This window comes from Podarcis melisellensis, assembly GCF_964234715.1.
Source record: "Podarcis melisellensis genome assembly, chromosome: 8".
Classification (NCBI taxonomy): Eukaryota; Metazoa; Chordata; class Lepidosauria; order Squamata; family Lacertidae; genus Podarcis; species Podarcis melisellensis.
In genome coordinates this window covers 25,550,384-25,568,569 of record NC_138540.1, presented here as the reverse complement: position 1 = coordinate 25,568,569, position 18,186 = coordinate 25,550,384, and the positions used below count along the sequence as shown (strand labels likewise).

The window sequence follows — 18,186 nt, the reverse complement described above, 5'->3', positions numbered from 1 at the left end:
GTTTGATTAAGAAGCAGGGCAAAGTAATTGCTTCTACAAAAATGGTGCATGGCTTGTACCCTTTACAGCATTCTCCGCCAAGTGATGGGGTCACAGAGGGACCTAAAGCTGGAACAAATGATGTGTTAATAACTTAACTATGCCAGCAAAACTCTAATTGCCCACATAAAAACTGCATCCATGCTTTGCACTGAAAAATGGGGCATGCAAGTTTCAAATATCTAGAGAACATGCAAAATGTATGTGTCAGGGAACTGCCATCGGAGCCAAGAGTGGAGGTAAGGCTCCCTAGCGATGCAGGAGAAGGGCCCAGCAGGGAGAGAGGGAACACTTCCTCTGAGGAAGGAAATCAATGTGACACCAGGAAGAAAGGGGAGCAGGGAAGGACTTCGGAGAGATGGCTCCAAGACTCTTCCACAAAGACCAGCGGGGAGAGCCCAGGACCTCCGCTGGCCACACCCACTCTGCGCAGAAAACTTCCGCGCAGGGAAGCTAGGCGGAGACTTGGTGTCAAAGAGCTTTTATGCTGGAAGAAGTTCAGGAAACGCCCACTGACGGATTCTGTCAGTGACTGACACAGCCACGGAGAAAGGGCTGTCCAGCCAGGGAAAGGTTTAGCCAGACAACGTTGCCTAGAGCAGCGGCCACTTACGCACGAGCAACCCCAATTCCCTTTACAGTATGCAAAGATTTAAATGTTAACCAGTGCAGCACATACCTTAATTGTGCTATTTGCAAACAAGCAAAATCAAAATTGCAACAAGTACCAGGTAAAAGTGATAGAATTTCTCTACATGCTTTGCAACTTGTTCATTCTGACTTAATTGGTCCTTTTTCTAGAGAGTGAGTGAGGATCTAGATATGGCCTAATTATTGTGGATGATAAACAAGGTATTCATGGCTATATCTAATGAGAAACAAATCAGAATGTGCTGATGCTTTTAAGTCCTGGAAGGTATGGACAGAAAGGCCACTTATTCAACTACAAACCGACCGAGGAGGCGAATATTTAACTAATCATTTCCAGGTGTGGCTTAAATGCCATGGAATAATGCATTGTCTCACATGTCCAAATAGTCCCTGGCAAAATGGAGTTGCAGAGAGACGAGTGGGTGTCTCTCTGTAAAGAACAGCTTATTAACTGATGCTGGATTGCAAAATGATGCAAAGCTCTGGGGAGAAGCTCTCTTGACTGCCATTTTTTTAGTGAACTGTACTTTCACTACTGCCACGGGTGATATTCCCTACAGAATGCTTTTTGGGAAGGAACCGGATTATGCAGGTTTACAGGGGGGGTTGGGCTTTTTGTTCATATCCCCAAGTCTATGAGAGGCAAAGGTGAGCCTAAAACCAGAAAGCTACATTTCATTGGCTATCAGGGCTATCAGAGCTATTCTAGCAGGCATTATCATTTTGCTTTGGGACATGGGTGAGTAGTCATTTCACGAAATGCTGAATTTGCTGAACAGGATAGGTGGGAACAGGTTCATGCCAATACTAGTATTTTAATTCCTCTCTCAGAACAGCCACAGGAGCCTCTTAGTCAGCCAGCTGCTGAGGAAAGGCTAGAAAGTGGGGAAAATTTGCCCTCAGACACTGACACTTTGCAAAGTGCCACAAGCAGTGAATCAGAGGAACAACAAAATGATGAACTGGAGGAGCAACAAGAGAAGGAAAGCCCAGTGGTTATTCCTAGGAGGTCCACACGGGTATTCCCCCTGATAAATTGACTTTTGGTGCAACAAAAGTGTGTCATGTTAATTGTACAGAGCCACAGGATTTTGCTCAAGTTCTGAAACTACCTTCTAGGAAGAAGAAGAAGAAGAAGAAGAGTTTGGATTTGATATCCCGCTTTATCACATCCCGAAGGAGTCTCAAAGCGGCTAACATTATCCTTTTCCTTCCTCCCCAACAGACACTCTGTGAGGTGAGTGGGGCTGAGAGACTTCAGTGAAGTGTGACTAGCCCAAGGTCACCCAGCAGATGCATGTGGAGGAGCGGAGACGCGAACCCGGTTCCCCAGATTATGAATCTACTGCTCTTAACCACTACACCACACTGGCTGAGGAACAAACCCAGTGGTTTGACACTGTCAGGGAACTGCCATCACCTCAAGGGTGAGAGGGGGAAAGCCAGATGGATTACAGAGAGCCCACAAAGATTGTGGGAAGCAGACCTCCTCAGCAGAGGAGAGTAGCCACGCCTCTATTGGAGAGGAGCTGCAGGGCTCGCAGGAGGTGAGGCGCTGCCAGGACACCTTGCCTGAACAAAGCGGGGAGGAGAGAGGTCCTCTGTTACCACACCCTCCTTGCGCAGTAGGCTTCCGTGCAGAGAGGGGAAGCGCAGACTAGGCGTCAAGAAACTACTCTGTTGGGGAAGGTTTAAGGACTGCCCAATCTCAGATTCTGCCGGTGAATGAGCGAGCCATGGAATAGTGGAGCTCTGCATGGTGAAGGTTGTTTTTTGTTTTTTTTGGCACCAATAACAAGGCTTTACAACAGACCAGGGAGATATTTGCCTGATTGCTCTTGAGCAACCCCCTGATACCCTTACAGCAATCTGAGAGTCCCTGACGTTGCTCGAGGGTAGCCGTGTGAAGGCAGCACGATGAGTCAGACCCAAACAGCCACGGAGATGGAGCAGGAAGCTATGGTGCAAGGGCTAATTGAGAGGAACCAAGACCTCGAGGCACACATTGCTAAGCTGTCAGCCTGGCTGGAGGAGAGGCAAGCACAGGATGGTCAGGCCAGAGCCACCCCGATTGGAAGGAAGGTCCCAGGGCTCGTGAATAAGTTTGGAGGAAAGCCCCAAGATTACAACACGTTCCGGACAGAGATACAATACACGTTGCAATTACAAGAAGGGGAGTTTGCTGGCGACCGAGAGAAAGTTGCCCCCCCAGGCCCTATCGCTGCGAAGTCAACCTGCTTCCGGGGGCCTAGTTCCCAGTGGGTAAGCTGTATTCCATGTTCCACCAGGAGATGCAAGAGTTGAGGCAGTTTATTGACAAGAACTGAAAGAGGGGTTTCATAAGGGAATCAAAGGCCATAGGTGGGAGCCCAGTATTCTTTGTGGACAAGAAAATGATGAATCAGCATCGCCTTGTAATGGATTATCGCCTGTTGAACAAGGTAACTGAACCCGTAGCCTTCCCCATGCCCAGAATTGACGATGCTTTAATGCGTGTGAGGCAGGGGAATTTTTTTACCAAACTGGACCTAAGGGGAGTGTACAATCTGATTAGAGTGAGAGAGGGGGATGAATGGAAGATGACCAAGTTCACCCCTGAGGGCGTTTGAGTATCTCGTCGTGCCATTTGGATTGCAATCGGGATCCATCTGCTTTCAAGCCTTTATGCACCACGTGTTGGGGCCCCTGTTGTACAAGAATTGCATGGCCTTTTTGGATGACCTTTTGATCTTCTCTGAAAATGAAGCACGTGAAAGACGTCAGACAGGGGCTAAAGAAATTGAAGAAGCATCAGTTGTGGGTCAAGCTGGAGAAATGCCAATTCCATGCTCGAGAGGTGGAGTTCTTGGGGTACCGACTGTCGGACAAGGGGTGGCCATGGACCCGGAGAAGGTGAAAGCAGTGCTGGAATGGAGGAGCCCTAAAACAAAGAAGGATGTGCAGAGGTTCCTAGGGTTCAGCAACTTCTACATGAAGTTCATCAAGAACTTTGCTCACTTGACAGCACCACAAGAACCTGGAATACTGGCGGACAGCGCGTGTGCTCAACCAGAAACAGGTCCAGTGGTCGCAGACGTTCTCACAGCATCACTTTGAGATACAATACGTTCCTGGGGGGGGGGGTTGTGAGGGCAGATGCACTTTCCAGAAAACCTGAGTATATGGAAGGCGAAGTACCTCCTGTGGCCAGGGCCATGTTCCCAGAAGACTGATGGTCGTGTGGGGGAGCACTGGTAGGGGAGCAAGAACTGGTTGGGCTCACCAGACACAATGAGTTTGCTCCGACTAAATTAGGGAGCTCAGAGATGGAAAGGGGGAAATGGGGGGTTTGAGGAAAAAGGAGGGCTCTTGTGCTACAAAGGGGCACTGTATGCACGGGGAGAGGCATTGAGGGCCAAAATAGGCAGCTCCATGACAACCCCACAGCCAGGCATTTTGACCAACTCCCTTCTCTTGCGAGGGCCAAGTAGTACCATTGCCTTCCGTTAGGACTTTGGGTGTAATCCTTGACGCCTCCCTTTCCATGGAGGCGCAAGTTACAGCAACAGCCAAGGCGACATTTTTCCACCTTCGCCGCATCAAACAGTTGGTCCCTTACCTTTCCCGCCCCGACCTGGCCACAGTGATCCATGCGACGGTCATCTCCAGGCTTGACTACTGTAATTCGCTCTACGCGGGGCTGCCCTTGAAGCTATCCCAGAAACTCCAGCGGGTACAGAATGCTGCAGCGAGGCTCCTCATGGGGTCTTTGCCATGGGAGCATATTCACCCAGTGCTTTTTAAGCTGCACTGGCTCCCGGTGGAGTACAGGGGCAGATTTAAGGTGCTGGTTTTGACCTTTAAAGCCCTTCATGGCCTAGGACGGAACCGCCTCTCCTGGTATGCCCCACGGAGAGCCTCAAGGTCCATAAATAGCAACCCCCTAGTGGTCCCGGGCCTTAAGGAAGTTAGATTAACCTCAACCAGAGCCAGGGCCTTTTCAACTCTAGCTCCGGCCTGGTAGAACGCTCTGCCTCATGAGACCAGGGCCCTGCAGGATCTGATTTCTTTCCGCAGGACCTGTAAGACAGAGTTGTTCCACCTGGCTTTTGGCTTGGAGCCAATTTGATTCCCTCCCTCTCTTTCTTTTTTCTTTTCCTTCTTCTCCTGCGATGAGGCTACATTTTAATACTTTAATGTTTCAATATTTTAATGTTGTATTTTAATTTTGTTTTTAAGTTGTAATCATTCAACTTGTTTTTATTATTGCTTGTAAGCCGCTCTGAGCCCGGCCTTGGCTGGGGAGGGCGAGGTATAAATAAAAATTGTTGTTGTTGTTGTTGTTGTTGTTGTTGTTGTTGTTATAAGACCATGCTACTAGTCACCAGACAGTTCTGGTGGCCCAAGGTGGCCCATTTTTGGAGGTTTTCAATAATACAAATGACAGAATCGATAAAATATGTGAACCAATAGGCTTTCCTTTGATATATTTTTTAAGCAGAGGAATCTTCAAAAGTTCATCAAATCATAGATATTATTCTAATTGCCTCTACTGAGTTTTTTTGTAGCGTTTGCTGTCATCTTGGTTTCCTGACCCTTGATCAGCCCAATCTGCTTCCTCTGCACAAATTACAGCTTATCAATTATCCTAATTAAATTGTAATGCCCAGAACTGGACACAGTTCTCCTGGTCAAGGCAAAATGGAATGGAACAATTCCTTCTCTTGATCCGGACACTATAATTGTGTTGATTCAGCCTAGAACAGCATTAGCAGTGCAGATCTCCAGCCAAATAATGTGTACTGAAGGGAAAATGGAAGAGGAAATCTCCATAAAATGCATATATTAGTGAAAATAATATAGAAATGACATATATTAGAGCAAATTGTTTGTAATCCATATGAAGTAAACATGTTTCTTGGTGAAATTTCACACTAAAGTGCTGTTGTATTTTCATGAGGAATTCCCCGCTGCCCCCAAGAACCACATATTTCTACAGAATCGTAGAGAACTGAACAGAAGATTGGAAAAATCAGAAACTATCAGAAGCTGACGTTGGCAGATTCTCCCCTCTTTATGAATGACTCACAAATTCAAGAGATTTCCTCTCATAAGTTTTTAACAAAGTTTACGATGCTGTCCATTATTTCAACTGCAGCAGGGAATGCAAAGATGAATCCTTTGAAGAAGTTTATCATCCCATGAAACCCGTTCTCAACATGGAACCAGCTGACTTTCACCCCATGGTCCACCAGACGTTTCTTGTATAGCAGTACATCGTCTCGTACTACGTCGTACTCGCAGCTCACAATTAGGGTTTCAGGAAGCTTCTGGATGACAGAGTCCTCAGCAAAAAGGCAAGAAAAATCGGCTTCTAATGTCTCTGCCAATTGCCTATAGATGTCAGGTTCATAAGGAGCAAGTGGGACTTGTTTGTAGCCTCTCCCCTTAAATCTCTCTGGAAGGTTGTCTGGACTCACCCACTTTCCATATTTCAGCCTCACTGAATCTGGCACATGAGAGCCCTTCAGGAGCTGGCCTATCAAAGAAGGGTCCTTTCCAATATACTTCAATCCAAAGTAAACAACGTTTTCCCGGAACAGGATGGGCATTAAACTGTTCTGCTGATAGGAAGGCAGGTTGTAATCCATAGTCTGTGTATAAGGATAGATGAGCACTTGAGCCCCTAGCTTTGGAAGGTCTGATCTCTCCACCAATTTCTGGGCAACAACACAAGCATAATTGCCCCCTGCACTGTCCCCACCAACAATGATCTTGGAAGGATCCACCCCATGGGAAGCTGCATTTTGAATTAAGTGTATGGTAGCAGCAAGGCAGTCCTTGTACTGAGCGGGAGGAAGATGCTCAGGAGACAGGCGGTAGCTGCAGAATAAAAGAGAAGGAAAGAGGTAAGCTTCCAGAATCTTTTCCAAACACATTCATGATCACATAGAATTACAAGAAGAGCCTGCTGGATCAGTTATAGCAGATACAATGCAGGTGAAAGTCAGCTGGCTTATGCCCTTAAAAAAACGACTTTACCAGCTAGCAAAAGAATGTAGGGAAAACTGGGGAAGCAGAACCCTGCAGGATTGGATCCAGCTGGTGGAAGACCATTTGCCACTTGCAACTTTCCCTCCTCCTCCTGTTTAGATGCAGGGGGCGTTTCCCAGTCTCTTCCTGATTATACATTTAAAAGCCCTACCTGAATATTAGCCCCACTCCTGGATTGATTCCAGGCTGGATCTGGGTTGGGTGGTCTCCAAGTTGAGGCTGATCTGGAGGCCCTGGTTAGCGGTGCTGTGCAAGGCCTTATGCCCAGTTCATAGTCCCCCCACGGAAGTGAGCGTGTTCATGTCTTAAGCACATGAAGCTCTGATTTTCAATCATAGAGCAGAATGTTGACAGCTTTCGTGGGGAACCTCTTTTTCCTGCAGGGAATATGGCCAGGGATGCCAGCCTGAAATACAGCAGCATGCTGGGCCCCTACACGCTTTCCCTATGAAAGGCCATGGGGTTGTCTTTACATACCCAACAGACACAACCACTGAATCAGTCTCCTTGGCAATCTTGCTGCAGACATCTTCGTAGAATGCTAGCAAGTTGGGAGGGAAATTCAAAATTGGGAAGCAATTATGTGGAAGATATACCTAACGAAAGGAAGCTGTTTCACAACCCAGGGGTGATGCATTCACAGAAGACCCACTGAAATGCATGGACATAAGTCACAGCAGAACCTGAAGGATGACACCTTTGGCTTCCATTGCTCTACATCAGGGGTCAGCAACCTGAACGAATGGAATAAACGAATTCCTATGCCCTACAAATAACCTAGAGATGCATTTTAAATAAAGGGACACATTCTACTCATGTAAAAACATGCTGATTCCCAGACCGTCAATGGGCCTGATTGAGAAGGTGATTGGGCCACATCCGGCCCACAGGCCTTAGTTTGCTTACCCCTGCTCTCCATGCTGTGAGACTGCAACTCCCAGGAGTCACAGGCAGGGATGTCACACTTACCTTCAGTTCTCTACCCGCCCATGGTTTCTAGCAACTGCTAAGCAGAAGCACTGCTGCCTCCAATCTTGCCATTTTTGCAAAGTAATCTTCCCTTTCATACAATATTGCTACATGCGATATTCACTGACATAAGCCTTTTTATGCATCGTGCATATCCCATTTCTTGAGTGCTGTGTTGTGAGCGTCAGAGTTGGGTTCCCAGAACTTTGGGTTCACAAATTGCTTCCCAAACTGCAAATTAAATAGGTTCGCATATAAAAACAAATTGAACAAAATTACAACCTCCCACCCCCCTCCCCCAGACACAAACAAATCTTTATCTTAAGAGGTATGGGGCAGGGTGTCGGGGATCCATCAGGGTGAGACGCTTGGGAGTGGTCTGATTCTGAGAATGAGGCTGACTCTGAGAATGAGAGATCGCAGTCCCAGGCAAGGCAAGGGTGGGTTTACTTAGCCCCCTTCCTTCTCAGTCTTATGAAGCCAGCAGAGCAACAAAGGCAGGGAGTTTGTGGCTTCAGAATGTTGCGAGGGGAGATGTCCTGGAAGAGGATACTAGAGTAGAGCTCTCAGAGGAATCTTCGCTGGACAGCGAGGGGGGAGGATGCCCAAATTCTCCTTGCAGCAGGATGGAGGAGAAGGTGAAAATGCTAAACAAGGGGGAAAGGGGAAAGACCGGATCTTGTCTCCCTTGTGCTGTCTGAGAAACAGAAACTCAGAGTGAGCACATTTATTGGAGAATGACAGGCGTTTGGCATGCTCTGTGATTTTGAACTGTAAATAAAAAGGTGAAGGTAAAGGGACCCCTGACCATTAGGTCCAGTCGTGGCCGACTCTTGGGATGCGGTGCTCATCTTGCTTTATTGGCCGAGGGAGCCGGCGTTTGTCTGCAGACAGCTTCCGGGTCATGTGGCCAGCATGACTAAGCTGCTTCTGGCAAACCAGAGCAGTGCACGGAAACACCGTTTACCTTCCCGCCTGAGGGGTACCTATTTATGTACTTTGACGTGCTTTCAAACTGCTAGGTTGGCAGGAGAAACTGTAAATAAACGTACATAAATCTTCCAGAGGCTCATTAATTCTTATCAGAGCTGTTTGCCTGCCTGAGATCATTACACACAGATCCATGAGTTGCAAGCTTTCATTTACTTAACATGTTATCGTTTGTATTCATATATGCAAACATATTTCACTTTTCAGAGACAGGAAAAACAAACTTGTTATAAGAACCTCCCAAATCTCCACCTTAGAAGAAATCTGTCTAGCCGTTGAAGCGAGGGAACATGGGAGTTGCATTCATGGAAGCAAGATCTTGGAGGGGCAAAGGTGCCCCCCATCCCCCCAGTATCAGCAGTGGGGGGCATCTGTCCCTCCCCCAGGGGCTGCTTGCTGGAGTGCAGCTCCCCGGTTCCCTGACCATTGACCACTAGAGAGGTGGGATCTGGGAAGCCATGAGAACAAGAGGGTCCATGTGTATAAATTAACATATGAAAATCCAAAGCACACATGTGCCCCTTGTCTCTTCAGGAACTACCACCAACACTCTTGTATTTCAGCCCTGTAAACCTCTCTTCCAATAATATCTGAAGCACTTCTACCCAGAAAGCAGATTCCAACTAAGCTTTAGAAACACCTTTCTGATGGTAAGAGTTGTTCGACAGGGAGGTTTGACAATAGAGGTTTCACACCATTTCTAGGATTCTACATGGGCTTATTGAGTTCAATGGGAATTGCCACTAGATAAGTGTTCATAGGCTCACAGCTTTAATCTCTTACCGATGCTTCCAATCATCCCAGCACCTCCATGAAAGAACACAAATCCTTTCCTTGGGCCAGCAGATGGTGTTTTGGGCTGATAAACCCTCACAGGCACCCCGTCGAAAAGCAGATCTTTGGAAGAGAGGCTGGGATCCGCTCTTGGATTCCAGAAATTCATGAGGAAGCGGATAACAGTGACTTGTCTGCAGACACCCAGCAGCTCAAAACACTTCCCCTGTTGGGCAAAGGAATAGTCTCATGAAAACAGTGCCCACATTTGCATCCTATTCACAAGGGGTGGTATCCAAATAAGTCCTATTTAAAGTAGACCCATGGAAATGAATGAGCCCATGTTAGCCAAGTCGATTAATTTAAATTGGTCAGCTTAGAATTGGTCACCCCAACCCAAACACCCGCCAAGGTACAGAGGCAAAAGAAGCTGGGAAACAAGCTAAGCTTTGGAGAAACAATCCACAATCTCCTTGCTTGCCTATGAGGCAATATGTGCTTTCCTGAAGAAACCATGATGTAAAGAAAACATGGCTTTGTGTGAATAATTTATTTCTCTCTATGTGTGTCCTTCTATAGGCTGAAAGGAAGCCCTTGTTGAATATGATAATATCTTCATCGCATCATCATCAAGTGAATTCATTATGCATGTTGGATTAAGCAGTATTTGAATAACCTAAATATATAAACTGTTATTATTATTAATTAAATATACTGCCCTTTATGAAATGATCTCAGGTTGGTTCATAGCAAAAAAAATAAGATAAAAACCCAAAATACACAATGAAAGCAAGAACAAAGCAAACAATAACACCTTTAAAAGATATAGAAATGTTTTCGCATGGTGCCATTATTAAATCTAATATTAAATCTAATAATAATAATAATTAGATTTAATTATTATTATTAAATCTTTAATTTAATTAGTATTATTAAATATAATAATAATAATAATAATAATAATAATAATAATAATAATAATAATACATTTCTTAATCACCTTTCCCATAAGAACATAAGAAGGACCTGCTGGCTCAACTAATGGCGCAACCAGTCCCCAACTTACCGCAGTGAATGCCATTATGGCAAGACAGTGAAGACCTCGAAGCTTTAATGGACTGTCAAATCCAGGTGGAATTTCACTCTTGGAAAGATCATAGTAAATCGCCCAGGAGAGAAGAGTCAGGGAAGGAATCCCTATAACTCCAATCAACCCCAGCAGCAGGCTCTGAAGAAGCTCCATTTCTCAATTCCAAAGAGTGAGACGCAAACACTGAGCCTAAACTGTCAGCATTTGCTGCTGTTTAACTCCACCAGTGGTATTTATACACAGCTGGTTGTAGGTTGGTTGATGAACACATCAATTACCAATTACAACGCACACTTCCATGTAGATGTGATATCCAATAGAATACCAACAGCAATTTCATGGGTTAGGTTGGCACAATTAGTGGTACACTATTCAGGAATTTCAAGTCCAGTCACCGAACCATCCAGCTCCATGTAAAGCTCTTCAGTTTTACATACCGTGGGTGTTTGTTGACTGAAGCTCAAAATATCCCTACCCAGCTTAACTCAATAGTCAGGAATGGTGGGAGTTCTAGTCCAAGGTGGAAGAGGACTTGTGTGCACTTCCTGGCCCAAGATTTCCAAGGCTTCCGACACGAGTCCCATTCCTACCTAAGACCCTGGATATTCACATCATGGGCTCTGCTCCTCATACATAAATGCAACTTCATGTTGACATGAAGTATATCTTCATGTTGACATGAAGTATATCTTCATGTTGAAATGAAGTATATCTGTATACTGAAATATCTGTATTTAAATATTTAAATATCTGTATATCTGTATACATAAATGCAACTTCATGTTGACATGAAGTATATCAAAAAGAGCATGGTCATGGCTAGCGCTCTCCAATGTCACTCCCATATCTAGGAACATCTGTTTGGGAAAATAAATAGATTTGAAGAACAAACAGAAATAGTCTGGATCGAAGAAGCTGGACCCCCCCCCCATGCAGAATGATGCAGTCTCTGGTGTATGAGCTCGGACTTCAAAGAGATTCTCGTCATGGTGTGTGGATTGCAGAGGTGTTTGGTGGGGGTTTTTTCTTCTCCCTCCTTAATATCAACAATTGGTTTCTCATGCCAAGCCTCATTAAGAACTTAAATCGCTTTTTTAAAAAAAATGAGTACGGATGGACTTTTATTTACAACTGGGATTGTAATTCCAAGTCTTTTTTTAAAAAAGACTTGGAATGCTTGTTAAAAATAGGAGAACAAAGGAATAAAATGGCGCTCCCTTACTACTCAGTTCCGGAAAATTTGAAATCCTCCGCTGTTTAAGGGAAACAGGAATTAATTGTTGGTTGACTACAACGGTTTGAGACAATATTTTGGACAATACACAGTGCAGCTGTTTGCAAAAGATTTTCTTCATTATGAGCAAGAGAAAAGGCTAAATGGCTGTCTAGCAGCCCCCCTCTAGGGCCCGGAGGGGGGATTGGGTGGTTTCCAGGAAGGCTGATCAATCGCCAAATGACTGATATATTGCAATACAGCAAACAGTCTGCTTAATAAATATGAAGAATAATTCAATAAGGTGGAAGGTACTGTATTTCTAAATCTTAAAAGGAAGGTTTTGACAACAGCCTGGACGAGAAGGATTAACGATTTGGGAGTTGCCAAGACATTAAAGTTCAGAGAGTTGGAATGGAGCCAGATGAAACGACGCTAGTAAAAAAACAGTTGAAAAGGTACATTACACAAACAAATCTGCATTCGAGGGATGAAAGCTTAAATGATTTCTGACATGATTGAGGATTGCAGAGCCAGAGACAAAGAAGTTCAGAGAGTTAAAATCAAGATGTGGAAATATGGAAATATCAACAAGAGGCAGGTCTGAGATTTGGACATGCTCAAGATTCAGTCTATAGGAAGCTGTAAAATTAAAAATTACAATTCAGAAGATAATTCAACCTCTTGTTTTATTTTAGTTTTTTATTTATATTGGATTAAGATTTGATATGTTAATTGGATGTCTTTTACTGGAAAACTAATAAATGATCTAACAAAAAATTTCTTTTGACCCAAAGTGCTCAGCAAAAAAATAATAATTAAAATTTACACTGTGTTTTTAAGTATTCTGCCCACATTTCCCAATCTTCTTTAAAATCAGTCTTTCTGATCTCTGATTTTGCACATCAAACTTGCCAATTCAACATAGTCTATCAATTTTAGCTGTCCTTTTATTTTTTGGTAGGTACTACCTCATATCACCATTTCTGTGCATCTGATTTTCATTCTGCCATTGTTGCATAAGGAAATAGATTTAACTGGGTTTGGGGGGATATCTGCTCCAGTTATCCCTTGTATAAACGTTTCCTGCCAACAAAATCTATCCAAATCACCAGTCATTTGAACCAATGATGTTTGAGATAATATATGAGATAGAGTGCTCTTATTTTCTTGCATTGAATGTATGGAGATAAATTAGCACATGTGGGTGTGGTGGGTGAGTGTGGGATTTAGTCAGGTATAAACGAGGGGGTGGCCGGGAGTGGAAGGGTGGCTAGGTTGGTAAATTGCTGCCAACTCTCCAAAATGAAAAGTAGCTCCTTCTGGCTTGGGATTGTTACAACTTGAAATTGCATGTAAGTGAATGCAAGACCAATGTGTGCTTTCATTGTGCAGATGCTACGCTGAGACCATTGGTAGAGACTTGCAGGTGCCGTTTTCTTATGTAGCAATGGTGCATAAGAAGAAAAATAGATTTGATGGGAGGCTTTGATATCTACTTTAAAATTCTATCTAATGGCAAATAATGAATGACACATAGGCACTGAAGAAGGAAGATGGACACCAGCAGGGATATTGGGGTGTGGGTGGGGAATCATTGCCACGATTCTATATGATTGACAGAATGCAGTCATATCAGTGGATTAAATATGGGTGATACCACATTTTTCCAATCAGTGTTTAGTGGATTATTGTATCCCATGTAAACTTGTGGAAACCATGGTGAACCACTCCCAGGAGAGACGCATGACTCAGGTGTGCTGCAGGCCCCGCAGTGAGTGCTGCCCAGCATTTTGTCACCTCCTCAGTGGTGATACCCGGGGCGGCCCGCCCTCATCACACTCCCCTTCCTTGGCCCCTGGAAGGGGGAGGAACTCAGAGCGAGCAACGCCATAATTGAGGGATGGCGATTTCTTCATCTTTCCCAGTGATGGCTGAATGTAATAACTAACAACTTTCTTGTTTCCTCCCTGCTTCTTGCTGCCAGCGAGGGAGGTAGAGAATTCCTCATGCCTGACACCCTGCAACATTCCATCAAAGGAAATCAGGATGTGCATCTTTTGGTGTTGCACTCTCTCGGGAGTCAGCCAATTCGCACGAAAGCATGACTCCACTGCAAGCATCAGCACTGGCTGCAAACTCATCTTCCTCCCCAAGCTCAGTGGTGGCAGTGCTGGAGGTGGGGGGAATTGATATTCAAGGATCTAATCAAAAGCTGGGATGGCTTCTGTAATTCCCGGAATGTCCCGGGGAAATTGGGATGGTAGCAGGGTATGTAAAACTGCTCTTGCAGCTCAAAATGTTCCTAAGGGACCTGCCAACTGTGCCCTATAATGCAAGGGTAATTGGAAGGCAAATCAAGATCTACTGGTATATATTTTGCTGGATGTCAGGAAACATTTTATACTTTCAATTGTTTAACAGGACCAACAAAAATTAGTTTCTTCACTAATTTAAGACTCCTGAAATAAAGAAAGGTAGCCAGAATTCATTTTTGCACAGTTCCAAATGCACAGACTGACCCACAAAGCAAAATCCACTTCATACAGAGGCTTGATGGCAAGAAAAACGCAAACCTCTCAGAAAACTTAAGTTGAAATGGGGATTGGTTGTGCTCACGTTATGGCCTTCAATAGTAGCAAAAATATTCTCTAAGGGTTCTGTAGGAAGTTTTGTTGTTTAAGAACTCCATTTGGAAGCAGAAGCAATAACACAGAAGAGCAATTATTTGTTTTGTTTCATTACTGTTTGTAATGAAGACTTTTCACCTATGTTGTACTTATTTGCTTGCTTATTTTATAATAATGTTTATTTTTGTAATGTTGAATTTATTGTTAAATTTATGCGCGCGCGCACACACATACACATACATACACATCTACGGTTAGTTATAATTGATGTGGGGTTTTCTATTTCCCCTCTGGCTTCCCTACGTGCAGTTCTTAAATTTAGAGAATTCTGTGCTTAAAATAACTTTTGTACTTGAGCAGGAAGAAATGCTCAAGCGGTGAATGTCTCGATTTTCATCTGAGCAATGTCAGAGGGTATGGGCTACAACTCCATCTTTCTCAATACAATTTATTTTGTTGTTGCAACCATCATGGTCATTTTAACCATCACTACAAAGACATATATATTTATCATTACCATGCAGAATTCACATAGATACACCATTAAAAGAAGCATTAGCCAATTTTTACATACACATATACAGTGGTACCTCAGGTTACGTACACTTCAGGTTACAGACTCCACTAACCCAGAAATAGTGCTTCAGGTTAAGAACTTTGCTTCAGGATGAGAATAGAAATCGTGCTCCGGCGGCGCGGCAGCAGCAGGAGGCCCCATTAGCTAAAGTTGTGCTTCAGATTAAGAACAGTTTCAGGTTAAGAACGGACCTCCAGAACGAATTAAGTTCTAAACCCAAGGTACCACTGTATCTTAAAATGCAACCAAAACACAAGAGTTTCTATATTTCATTGATGATCAGATAATTACAGTTCACCATATTATCCTTGAGGAACATTCTTCTGAGTTTTGGGGCAGCAACCGCAAATCTTCCACGTTGCTTATCAGAAACATATCAAAGCCAGATCATGTTTCGAATTGATAGGAGTTAATCTTCTATAGGAGTGGTTTTCAACCAGTGTACCATGGCACTCTGGGGTGCCTTGACTGATGATCAGGGGTGCCATGGGCAACACTGGCCTCTGTCCCTCTTTCCTTCCCTCCCTCCTCTGATGGCCTCTCGCGTCTCTGCCTCCCAAAGGCTTGCCCATCTGTTTATTGCAGCAGACCTGGCTACAAGCTCCCCAAGCGAATGGTGACTCTAGGAGGCACCTCTCTTTGGAGTGGTGGGGGCAGCTCAGAGATCAGGGACAGCAGCAGCTGCTGCCCGGACGACTCCCAAGGAGAGGGGAAAGGAGGCTGAGGGAACACTCCATAAGTGTTTCAAAAAGGGTGAGAGGCTGCCAGCTTTGCAAGGAAGGAGTGGAATAACTTGGCTTCTGAGCCCCACAGGGGTGCCACAGAAAGAATGTAGTTGGTTAAGGGAGCTGTGGACTCAAAAAGGTTGAAAACCTCTGCTATGTTGGAGTTTAATCCACGTTTCCTTTCTGACCTCTAGTGGCCACAGCAAAGAAAAGCAAGGTGGAAGGAGAATGAAGAAATGTTCCTCACTGAGCTCTAGCAACCTGACTGGAATTTCTTTTACATATGGAATTGGGCTACCTGGAGATGCTGGGAACTGCAAACGGGTCGTTCACATATTTTGAACAGGATGTCAGCAACCATTTCCCCCCTACCACCAGTTTAGTAAATTGTCTATGGAAAGGGCAATCTCAGATTAAACAGGGAGAATATGGAAGCTAGCATTCTGGTGCCAGTGACATTGTGTGGATGCTTCTCGCCCCCCCCCCCAAATCACTTTACAAAACAAAGGGCTTGTAGTAAAACTGGTAGTAATGACCATCAGTTTGGATGGCTTAAAAGGGGCTTTAGACAAGTTTGTAGGGAGTGGGGTTATCAATGGCTACTCGTTATGGTGGAGATTAGATAGACAGATAGATAGATGATAGATAGTATCTAGAACATGCAAAGATCACCCGTGTCGAAGCAATGATTCTTCAACATCAACTTTGTTGGACTGGTCAAGTTGTTTGGATGCCTGATTATCGTCTTCCAAAGCAACCACTCTACAGTGGTACCCTGGGTTAAGTACTTAATTCATTCCGGAGGTCTGTTCTTAACCTGAAACTGTTCTTAACCTGAAGCACCACTTTTGCTAATGGGGCCTCCTGCTGCCACCGCACCGCCGGAGCACAATTTCTGTTCTTATCCTGAAGCAAAGTTCTTACCCTGAAGCACTATTTCTGGGTTAGCGGAGTCTGTAACCTGAAGTGTATGTAACCTGTGGTACCCCAGTACTCCCAACTTAAGAATGGAAAACGAAATGCTTTAAAGACACTCACAAGTCCAATCTAAAAATATATAGTATAAACACTGACAACTGGGAATCACTGGCCTGCAAGGGCTCCAATTGGAGAATAGTCTCTACCAAAGGCATCATGGACTTTGAAGAAGCATGAACTCAGGACAAAAGAGAGAAATGTGCTAAGAGGAAGGCACATTTGGCAAACCCTCGTTGTGATCAGCTCCCGCCCAAAAACCTATGTCCCCCCTGTGGAAGGATGTGCGGATCCAGAATTGGCCTCCACAGTCACTTACAGACACATTGCTAAGACAATATTCATGGAAGACAATCTTACTCAGTTACAAGTGATCACCAAATAATATATAATGTCCCTAGGATCAAAGGAGTGGTAGAGGGAGAAAGCTTTGCACTTATGACCTGCGGGTTTACTACTGCAGGAAACAGGGAATTGGTCTTGATAAGCCAGGAGAGGGCAGACTTTTTCAATTCACGGGCTGCATGAGCAACCCTTCCAGAGATAGGACAAAGGTCAAAAGTGGTTGGCGCAACAAATGTCTTTCTGGCAATAAAAGGGTACTGTTTTAATATACACACACAACCCACACAGCTTTCTCCACCCAGTCAAGCAGGGCTGCTGAAGTGGGTGGCTGAATTCTTCTTGCTCCTGGGAGAAACCTTTTATCTGAACCAGCAGGGCTGCTTTTATGTTCTTAACTTAACATGTTATTCTAAGTTACTCAGCAGGCTGCTTCAAAGCTTGGGTTACACCCATAAGACCTAGAAAGGTGAATCAAAACTCTCATGTCCTTAGAGTCGTTTCGGAAACGTTCTGAGCGGCATAAGAACATACCGTATTTTTCGCTCTATAAGACGCACCAGACCATAAGACGCATCTAGTTTTTGGAGGAGGAAAACAAGAAAAAAAATATTCTGAATCTCAGAAGCCAGAACAAGAGGGATCACTGCTCAGCGAAAGCAGCAATCCCTCTTGCTGTTCTGGCTTCTGGGATAGCTGCTCAGCCTGCAGTCGCTCCATAAGACGCACACACATTTCCCCTTACTTATTAGGAGGGGAAAAGTGAGTCTTATAGAGCAAAAAATACGGTAATCCTGGATAGCTCAGTTGGGGGTGATAATGCTAAGGTTGCAAGTTTGATCCCCATATGGAACAGCTGCATACTCCTGCATTGCAGGGGGTTGGGCTAGAAGATTCTCAGGGTCCCTTAAGTATCACATGTCTGAAATAGTACAGGAGAACAAAGCCATCTTGACTCTTAATGACACTAAATGATTCCTCTGCACAAGGAAATATCTTGGAAAAAGTTCTTCCCATAGTTCTTTTCACTTACAAATCGATTGTGCATGAGTTTGCTTTCTTTCTCCTCCCTCCAATCCCTTTTTCCATCTTTGCAATGGCTTCGGAGATCAGGGGTGGTGAACCTTCTCGGGAATATTTTAAGGGCCACATGGCTGCCAATTTGCTACAGACCAAGA

The 18,186-nt window shown here is 44.4% G+C and overlaps 1 protein-coding gene and 1 long non-coding RNA gene across 2 annotated transcripts in view; both read right to left on the bottom strand.

The window, feature by feature from the left end:
- The window catches only part of LOC309377007, a 56,818-nt gene extending 40,207 nt beyond the window's left edge, over positions 1-16,611 (bottom strand). The window contains exon 1 of the long non-coding RNA XR_014171357.1: positions 16,466-16,611. This is a non-coding gene — a long non-coding RNA (uncharacterized lncRNA). The remainder of the gene's footprint in view (positions 1-16,465) is intronic.
- On the bottom strand, positions 5,502-11,177 carry LOC309376856 (arylacetamide deacetylase-like 4). The gene is made up of 4 exons (XM_081923759.1): positions 10,523-11,177; positions 9,466-9,682; positions 7,201-7,264; positions 5,502-6,552 (listed from the first exon to the last, which is right to left on the bottom strand). Exons 1-4 carry the CDS (start codon positions 10,697-10,699, stop codon positions 5,778-5,780), a joined length of 1,233 nt encoding a protein of 410 aa, XP_081779885.1. The 5' UTR covers positions 10,700-11,177; the 3' UTR covers positions 5,502-5,777.
- Positions 16,612-18,186: the final 1,575 nt, after the last annotated feature.